The sequence below is a fragment of the Penaeus vannamei genome, chromosome 2 (genome assembly GCF_042767895.1).
Source record: "Penaeus vannamei isolate JL-2024 chromosome 2, ASM4276789v1, whole genome shotgun sequence".
Classification (NCBI taxonomy): Eukaryota; Metazoa; Arthropoda; class Malacostraca; order Decapoda; family Penaeidae; genus Penaeus; species Penaeus vannamei.
The window spans coordinates 44,597,605-44,607,604 of record NC_091550.1 but is presented as its reverse complement, the minus strand read 5'-3'; the positions used below and the strand labels follow the sequence as shown (position 1 = coordinate 44,607,604).

The 10,000-nt window shown below is 37.6% G+C and overlaps 1 protein-coding gene across 3 annotated transcripts in view; it reads left to right on the top strand.

The window, feature by feature from the left end:
* The window catches only part of LOC113817120 (otoferlin-like), a 71,141-nt gene that overhangs the window by 17,092 nt on the left and 44,049 nt on the right, over positions 1–10,000 (top strand). For all 3 annotated transcript variants that reach the window (XM_070137268.1, XM_070137273.1, XM_070137262.1), the window contains exons 5-6: positions 7,028–7,214; positions 8,590–8,776. In XM_070137268.1, the coding sequence (XP_069993369.1) occupies positions 7,028–7,214; positions 8,590–8,776 (374 nt within the window). The remainder of the gene's footprint in view (positions 1–7,027; positions 7,215–8,589; positions 8,777–10,000) is intronic.

Below are 10,000 nucleotides of genomic sequence, written 5' to 3'. Positions count from 1 at the left end.
ATATATATATATATATGTATGTATATATATGTATATGTATAATTACATATATATATATATATATATATATATATATATATATATATATATGAGTGTGTGTGTGTGTGTGCGTGTGTATATGTATGTATGTGTGTATGATATATACATACATATATAAGTACGCATATTTATAATACACCAATTTCAGCACTGCACTGTTATGTTTTAACATGTATTCAGAACTGTACATATATATTTTTCCAAGTCACTGGTAATTCCCATCTAAGCTGTAAATAACTAGACAATTTGTGCACTTTTATTAGTTGCAATAATATTGATAATAATGATGAAAAAAAAACGTTTTGAGAGCCTGGATATGTCCATCATTCACCCTAAAATATTTTTCTCCCTTTTTGACCCTAGACTTCAAGGATATTACATTGTTTTTTTTCTTTTTTCAAAAAAAAAAAAATCTTATTCATAACCATTCTTTGCTTTTTTGTAATTCGTCTGGAAAAGTGGCCCCTAGCGCTCGATCCACCACAGCTGTAGTGTGCATGTGTGCCTCCACTCACAACCAGCCTCCTTCTACACTTTTTATATCATAATTTTATTGTTTTTTTTATATTAAAGGGCGGAGAAAGGCCAGCTGGAGAGTCCTCGTCATGTTTTCCTAGAGCCAATTTCTCCCCTACACCCCCTCTCCCCGCCCTCCCCCTGTTCAAAGAATTTATATTTGAATATATATATATATATATATATATATATATATATATATATATATATATATATATATATATATATTCTGCACTTCAAGAATACCCATTTAGTATCCCTGGTTATAAGTAGGATAATTATTACCATTGTTATTATTAACATTACGTTGTTTTTCTCTGTTTCACAAGCCAGTGTGGACACCATAGGGTGTTGTATATACACATGGTAACTGCTTTTTTCTTTTATTGTAATACAAAGAAATTGATCACAAACACATTTTGATATTTATTTATTCTATAATATTCCACTTGATATGCCACTAAGAACACTTGATAAACACTTCCACAGCCAAATGTTTGACTACCGTTCCATATCTACCTGTAATTAAACATCTCTTCCGTGCCTTCCTTTTGATATTCACTTTGTAAATAAATAACACCTGGCATGCCGGTGATGATGTTCCTCTCGTGTAAATAATGTCGTGGTTAATATTGTCATCTTAAAGTTGTTTTTCTTAAAAGCACGATGGCCTTCTAAAGCAACTTCTTGTGCCTCTCCTGTCCTCGATTTCAAATTTATAATTGTATATTCACAGGTGTGTGTGTATGTAGGTATATACACACACACACTTATATATATATATATATATATATATATATATATATATATATATATATATATATATATATATATATATATATATATAATTTAGACACATTTACATACATATATATATACATTTGATTATATATATGTATATGTAGATATATGTGTGCTGTGTATATAATTTATATATATGTATATACATGTATAATGCATATATACATATATGTATATGTGTGTATATATATACATATATGTTTATGTATATATAATGTTTTTGTGTATGTATATATATGTATGCATACATGTATATATATATATATATATATATATATATATATATATATATATATATATATATATATATATATATATATACATATATATATATACATATTTATACATACACTCGCATATATAGGCATGCACATATATATGTGGATATATATACATGTGGATATATATATATATGTATATATACACATATACATATATATATGTATGTATATGAATTTTCTTCTAAAAACAAGTGGTATCTAATGGTATCGTCCTGGCAACATTAATCATTTAAATATTATGTATAAGTGTAAATCTAAGCACAACTAATGGTATTCGGAGTTCATGTGAAACGCTGAATATCATTATGTGGACCAACGATTACTTATTAAACAAACAACGTATTTTCTAAGATAAGTAACTGATTATTTTAAAGACATGTGTGTAATGTTTGCCTTTAAAACTAACCGATACAGCTCTTAATATTGTATAGTAAATAGTAGTATATAATTCACATCTCACATTTTTATACCATATTTACAGGGTAATAATATTGTCTTTCTTACATCGATTTATTTTTTAACAAACACACTGTCTTCTCCACTATCTTTTATGTAAACAAATTCAGATATTAAAACAATTATCCGAAATGCTTCAATCTATATACACACCTCTTAACAACTTATTACTGATTTTTCTACCCTTTCTTTTTCTGAAAATGATTAGAGGCTCCATTGTAGTGTAATAGACTATAACTGTCATATATATTCTTTTCTTTTTATATAAAACTTATTTCATTTTCCTCTCCTTCGTGCTTTCTTTCTGTATTTCTCCTTTTTTTTTCTTTGCTTCTTTCTTTCGCGTGGCGAGTTATGGATAATCCGTCTCTATTTCTTCAACTTGTATCGGATAGATTTGGAAATGTCTTTGAATCTTCATATAAATGTAATAAGTCGATCTCGGAGTCAGAAATCTGTATCAAACTTCTTTTGTCGAATAACTAGTCATATCAGCTGACTGTTACAATTGTTTCCTTGAATACGATCAGTGACGGGTCCCATGAACATAACTATAATATAAACCTTTTTTTCAATTTAGACCGAATAAACCGCGACATGTCAACGAACTATTTCTTTTCTCCTTTTTCTTATTCTTTTCTACTATTACATCCCTCCACGCGATCCATCTCGAATCAACCACAAATCACTCAGTAAAAAACGTTAATAAACGTCAAATTCAACATTTTCCGCGTTGCATACTGAACGGGAAGGCCTGATGGCACTGTCCTCGTTAGTAATCGCCTTTGACAAAGTTAACCCCTACGGCCTCTGGGACTTGTCACGGACGAAACCTCAGATTTGATTTTAGAGATGGAAGGTCCTCTGATTAGAGAGAATAGTGGGAGGTATTATAACTTCATCTCGATAGAATGTACGGGGGTGTTGTGCTTGAATTTTGTGATGGAGGAAGGAGGTGGGTTAAAGAGTAGTTCAAAACAGGCGGGGATATTATAACTTCGTCGTGATAGAGTGTACGGGGGTGTTGCGCTTGAATTTTGTGATGGAGGGAAGAGGTGGGTTAAAGAGTAGTTCAAAACAGGCGGAGATATTATAACTCCATCGTGATAGAGTGTATGGGGGTGTTGTGCTTGAATTCTGTGATGGAGGGAAGAGGTGGTCGGTTAAAGAGTAATTCAAAACAGGCGCTCGATTCTATTTCCTCTCCTGAACCCACACATTTCTCAAATAATATATTATATCATATTTATGTATTTTTGCAACGTACAAATCCCCTGTAGGCAGATCAGTATCCTAAAACATTTCAAATTGCCAAAGCATATTCTTTCTGTTACGCCCAAAGTTTGACCGGACGGGCGGACTTGTACTTTTGCAAGAAAGGGCTGGTTATTGCATAGAACTTATGCAACAGACAGCCCTCTCTCTATCGGTCTATCTGTATATTCAACTCTCCTTCCCTCCCCTCTCTCTCTCTCTCTCTCTCTGTCTGTCTCTCTTTCTCTCTCTCTCTCTCTCTCTCTCTCTCTCTCTCTCTCTCTCTCTCTCTCTCTCTCTCTCTCTCTCTCTCTCTCTCGCTTTCTCTCTCTCTCTCTCTCTCCCCATCCCCCCCCCCCCCCCTCCCTCCCTCCCTCCCTCCCTCCCTCCCTCTCCCTCTCTCTCCCTCTCCCTCTCTCTCCCTCCCTCTCCCTCCCTCTCTCCATACTGTTCATTACTCGCTAATTCTGATTCCACCGCCCTCCGGATAATACATATACGACAAACGCCCAGAAATCCAGCCGTTAGAATATTCAACTGGCTGAACATCGCATCAAATGACTGATTCCCCTCCGTTAGCTCACTTGAGTTGCCAACGCTACCTTTAATGAGTTCTGATTAAGCCGTGGATATGAGGGTATAAGACGTTGATTCGGTCTTTCAGTTTATATTCACGCCGTTGGATGAGTTATATGCTATCTAGTTTGTCAAAGTATGAATATGCTAAATGTTACGGAAATATAGAAGGATGGAGGGTTAACGCGGCAACCAGCCTGTTCTCTCCATTAAACAATTATTCGGTTTATTTTATTCAAGAGCTGGTGGAACATTCTCTCTGTTATTGGCTTTGTGTTAAGAAGACGCTGGGCTAAAGATTAATGTTTTCCTTTTTTGCGGAATTGAGTGTTTTGGTAAATATTAAGTGTATGTATTCAGGATAGGTCGTTTTTTTTTCGATTTTGATATTCAATTATGTTTTATTAGAATTGGATACCGAATACTCTACTAGTGATTTTCGATAATCATTTTTATCTAATTGCGTAACGGTTCTGGGAGATATTGACTTTATAACTTATTAGCGGTTGAAAATAATTATCAGAGGGGAATCATTATAGATTCGTAAATAGTTCCAATCGGTCCGTTTCGCCGAGAATTGATCTTCAATCTATCCACGTCCACGTTTCTCAATCTAACACACTATCATCTTCATTTTTTTTTTCCTTTGTTCTGTATTATCAGTCTTTGCACACCCTTCATTATCATCATATAGCAAGCACAGAACTTTCATAATAATATCCTGTACTCTCCATTTTCTTTTTCTTTTTTTCACTTTTTACATACTCTTCCATGCCTCAATTAGCTTAGTCATACCTTTAAAACCACACAGTTTCCCATTTTCTGCCATGACCTTAAAAGTTTTTCCCATTTTCTATTATGAAGCGATATGACGTCACTATCAATATCACATCGCACATGGTCTCACTCATTCAGAATATTTTCCGTCAGTGTTTTAAAATTTTATGAAATATATATAATTGTTGCATTGCAAGGGTAACAAAGTAATGACAATGATAGGTAGATCAGCTTTGCGTGTAATTCAATACGAAGTTTCGCTCAGACCTTGCAATGTATTAATCATTAAAAGGTCTGTGTGTAGCAAGCCATGTTGAAGTTAGATTTTCATTTCTTTTTTTGATGTTAACTATATATATATATATATATATATATATATATATATATATATATATATAATGTAAATATTTAACAGACCATCGTAAGCTCCTGTTATCGGATGACTATACCTTTGTTTACCCAGATAAAATCACTCGAAAAAAAAATATGATAAAAAATATAATAATTATAAACCATATAAGTTATGAAATTAAACAACCTTAAATTACATGATGAAGGCTTTCAATTCCTTTCAAGCCTACTGTAACAATTAACTTCTAATCTAAATCATGTTCAAAAACCATAGTAAGTGTCTAAGAATAAAGATTTTCTATTGAGAAAGTCGATGAAACCCAAACTCTTTAAAACGAGTCTATTTAAACAAGCAATGAAAAAGAGAACAAAAAATAACTTCCCAACATTAATTATGAATCTGAAATGATTTAACGATTCTCTAATTTCAGAATTAATATCATCTTAAACCCTCTTTCTTTTACTCTTCTCTCATGCAGACGATTCCAGGTATTTCTCTCTCTCTCTCTCTCTCTCTCGTGTTCCTCTACATTCTTTTTCCTTCAATTCTCTAACTCAAAACACAAAAAAATGTGGAATGAGACACGGATACTGGTTGCATGTGGACATACATACGTTCATACAAACGCACACACATACACACAAACATATATAGTACGCATACATATATACTACACATACACACATATATACATATATACATACATACGTACATACAAACATGCATATATACATACATGCACACACACATGCAGACAAATACAAACATAAAAACACCTTTTTGCAGACAAATACAAACATAAAAACACCTTTTTGCAGACAAATACAAACATAAAAACACCTTTTTTAAGACTTTCTCTAAACCACACACACACACACACACACACACACACACACACACACACACACACACACACACACACACACGCACGCACACACACACACACACACACACACACACACACACACACACACACACACACACACACACACACACACACACACACACACACACACACACACACCCTCCCACACACACACACAAACCCTCACGCACACACACAAACCCTCACGCACACACACACACACACACACACACACACACACACACACACACACACACACACACACACACACACACACACACACCACACACCACACACCACACGCACACGCACACGCACACGCACACGCACACGCACACACACACACACACACACACACACACACACACACACACACACACACACACACACGCCTTCACACGCACGCCTACACACACACACCACCCACCACACACGCACACGCACACGCACACGCGCGTGCACACACACACACACACACACACACACACACACACACACACACACACACACACACACGCCCACCCACACACACACACACACACCACACACCACACACACACCACCCACCACACACCACACCCACACACCACCCACCACACCCACACACCACCCACCACACCCCCACCCCACACCCACACACCCCCCACCCCACCCACACCCCACCCACCACACCCACACCCACACACCACCCACCACACCCACACACCACCCACCACCCACCACACCCACCCACCAACCACCACACCCACACACCACCCACCACACCCACACACCACCCACCACACTCACACACCACACCCACACACCACACACACACACCACCCACCACACACACACACCACCCACCACACACACACAAACCCTCACACACACACACAAACCCTCACACACACACACACACACACACACACACACACACACACACACACACACACACACACACACACTCACACACTCACGCCCACACGCCCACACACACACACGCCCACACGCCAACACGCCCACACGCCAACACGCCCACAAACACGCCTTCACACACACACAAACACGCCTCCACACACACACCACCCACCACACACACACCCCTAAGCCTTCCCGGTGCCCCTCCAGAAACCTGCTGCTGCCCGACGGAGTGCCAGCGGAGCGGCAGAGGGCCAAGTTCATCGTCCGCGTCTATCGGGCCGACGGGCTGCCCAAGATCAATTCCTCGATCATGGCCAACGTCAAGAAGGCCTTCACGGGCGATTCCAAGGACCTGATCGACCCTTACGTCCAGGTCTCCTTCGCTGGACTCTCGGTGAGTTGGTGGGGGGGGGGGTCTCGTTGGTGGGAGGGAGGGGGAGGTAGGGAGGGAGGGAGGGAGGGGTTGGGAGGGTTGGTAGCTTGGTTGGGAGGGAGGGAGGGGGGGAGAAGGGGACACAGAAACAGAGAGCGAGAGAGAGTGAGGGAGAAAGAGAGACTGAGAAAGAAAAAGAGAGAGAGAAAGATAGACAGATAGACAGACAGACAGAGATAGAGGCAGAGACAGACAGATAGAGATAAAGGCAGAGACAGACAGACACAAACAGGAAACGAGAGAGACAGAAAAATAGAGGGAATATAAAATTTATAACTTAGTGTAGAATTCCGTTCTTAAACAAATCGATAACTTTTTGTTTAACTTTTAATTTTATTTGAATGCATATTGCAAATATATACCTAAAAAAGATTTTTAAAAAATCTTGCACATTTATACGAATAACGAGTATGATTGCATTAATGAATCATTAGTGGCTGCGAAATCATTAGTATTGTGCTAACACTTTTGTGTGTGCAGTTGCATATGTTCCTGCATAATGAACAAGCAAATTCATGGAAGATTCTTGTTCGCTGAGGTAAATCTTGGGCATTTGTTATTATTCAAATTTTATTAACTGTGGCCAATGATGTGTTCAAAACCGCAATTACTTTTTAGAACAAAGTCAAAATGTTGAGGAAAGTGAAAAGAACGAGAAAGTTAATATAATGAAGGGAAAAAGAGAGGAATGTGTGTGTGTGTGTGTGTGTGTGTGTGTGTGTGTGTATGTGTGTGTGATACAGATTTTTTAAATATATGACAAGCTAGTAATATATGCCAAAGAAATAAGCAAATGATTAAAGATTATATATATATATATATATATATATATATATTATATATATATATATATATATATATATATATATATATATATATATGTCAGTCTAAACAGTACATCGAAAAGAAGAAACCGCAACTGAAAGAGTACCCCCCAAAGTGCCAGTGAACCAACCCCCTTGGCACTGTCACAAGGCTAATTAATCAATTTGGCACCACTAATAGGATAAAAGACCTTGTGGCTTTTGAATGTTTTTTTCTTCATTCCTTTTCCTCTTCTTGTGTTGTTGTTTTTTTAAGATTATTATAAAAGTGGATTCACAGGGATACGAAACATTAGGGGCGAATTAGGTGGCAGATGAATATGAGAAAAGAAAAAAAGGGGAAAATAAAAATGAATACGAAACTAACCAACAAAATAGATGAAAGAGAATAATCAGAAAGAGAAAAAGAGAAGAAGAAAAAGACGCATCCGGAAATAATCCCAAACTGTGAAAAAAACTAACCACCTTTTTCTCTACCCCCCCCCTTCCCTTCCACCCCCCACAACCCCCAGGGCCGCACGAGTGTCAAGAAGAACACCGCCAGCCCGACGTGGAATGAACAAATCGTGTTCACCGAGATGTTCCCTCCGCTGTGCCAGAGAGTGAAGATCCAGCTGCGAGATAACGACGCCGTGAACGACACGGTTATCGGGACCCACTTCCTCGACCTCACGACCATCTCCAACGACGGGGACAAGGGTGAGTGGCTCGTTCGTGTGGGGCGGCTTTTGGGTCGTTGTTCGTGGGGGGATGGGTGGTGGTGGGTAGGGGATGGTTGTTGGTGATGGTAGTAGGAGGAGTTGTGGTTGTTGTAGTAGTAGTATTAGTAGTGGTAGATATAGTAGTAATAGTGGTGGTGGTGGTGGTGGTAGTAGTAGAAGTAGTAGTAGTAATGGTCGCAGTAGAATTATTTTTAGTAGTAACAGGGAATCAAGCCAATAATCATCAAAAATAAAATAAAGATAAAATAAGATTGGTTGATAAAACTCAGTTATGACAAGAGGAACAATTAAAAACGATTATGCTCTATCTCACGAAACAATACTATGGGGGCTTGCGGGAAACAGGAGCATCGAACAATCATAACGAACAGGAATTAATTGACGATGTAATCCCCTTTGCTCAAACCTGTGGTCAAGGTACCTTTACATAGGTGTAACCACTCCATCTTTATGAAAATCCTAGTTGGCAACTTCTGAGCTAAGCCCCGCCTAATCACTTTTATTCATTGGAAATTTTAAATATTTGTTTTGTTTCTTTTTATCTTGGTTTCTTTTTCGTTTATTATTATTATTTTTATCATTATTATTTTTTTTTATCATTATTATTATTATTATTACCGAACCATTTTCAAATAAAATGTACTGAAAAACATTTATCATAAAATATCACACAAATTGTTGGTGTCAAAAAAGGGGGCGGAGCTAATGACGTAACCACGTTTAGCCAATGAGAGTACACTGTGAGATACTAGATATAGCCAGATACACAATTATTTGTATAATTTGTGCCTAGTTTTACGTCCCTTGCCTGTGGTTATATGGATCTTCGTTTAATATCTTATAGTGAAATAAAGTAAGAGAGGCTTCTTTTTACCCTCCATGATGAAAGAAATGCGACACCTAAATTGCTGCAGAAAATTTGTCATTTTACAACACAGCGCAAGATTAACCTCGTATATGGGAATGCATCAGTAGGGTCTTAGTTTCACATATCGCAATAAAGGGAAAAAAAAAAGTTTTGTGTATATTTCATCGTGATGAAAGACTGACACCAAAATTGCCTTAGGAAATAAGTTATTTCTGTTGTTCCTCAGAGACCTAGATTAACCTCGTTAATGGGAAACTACATCACTCGAGGCTGTTTGTGCTGGAGGATTCAGGACATGTTGGGTTAGAGATCCTTCGTAGACGTCCGAATCTT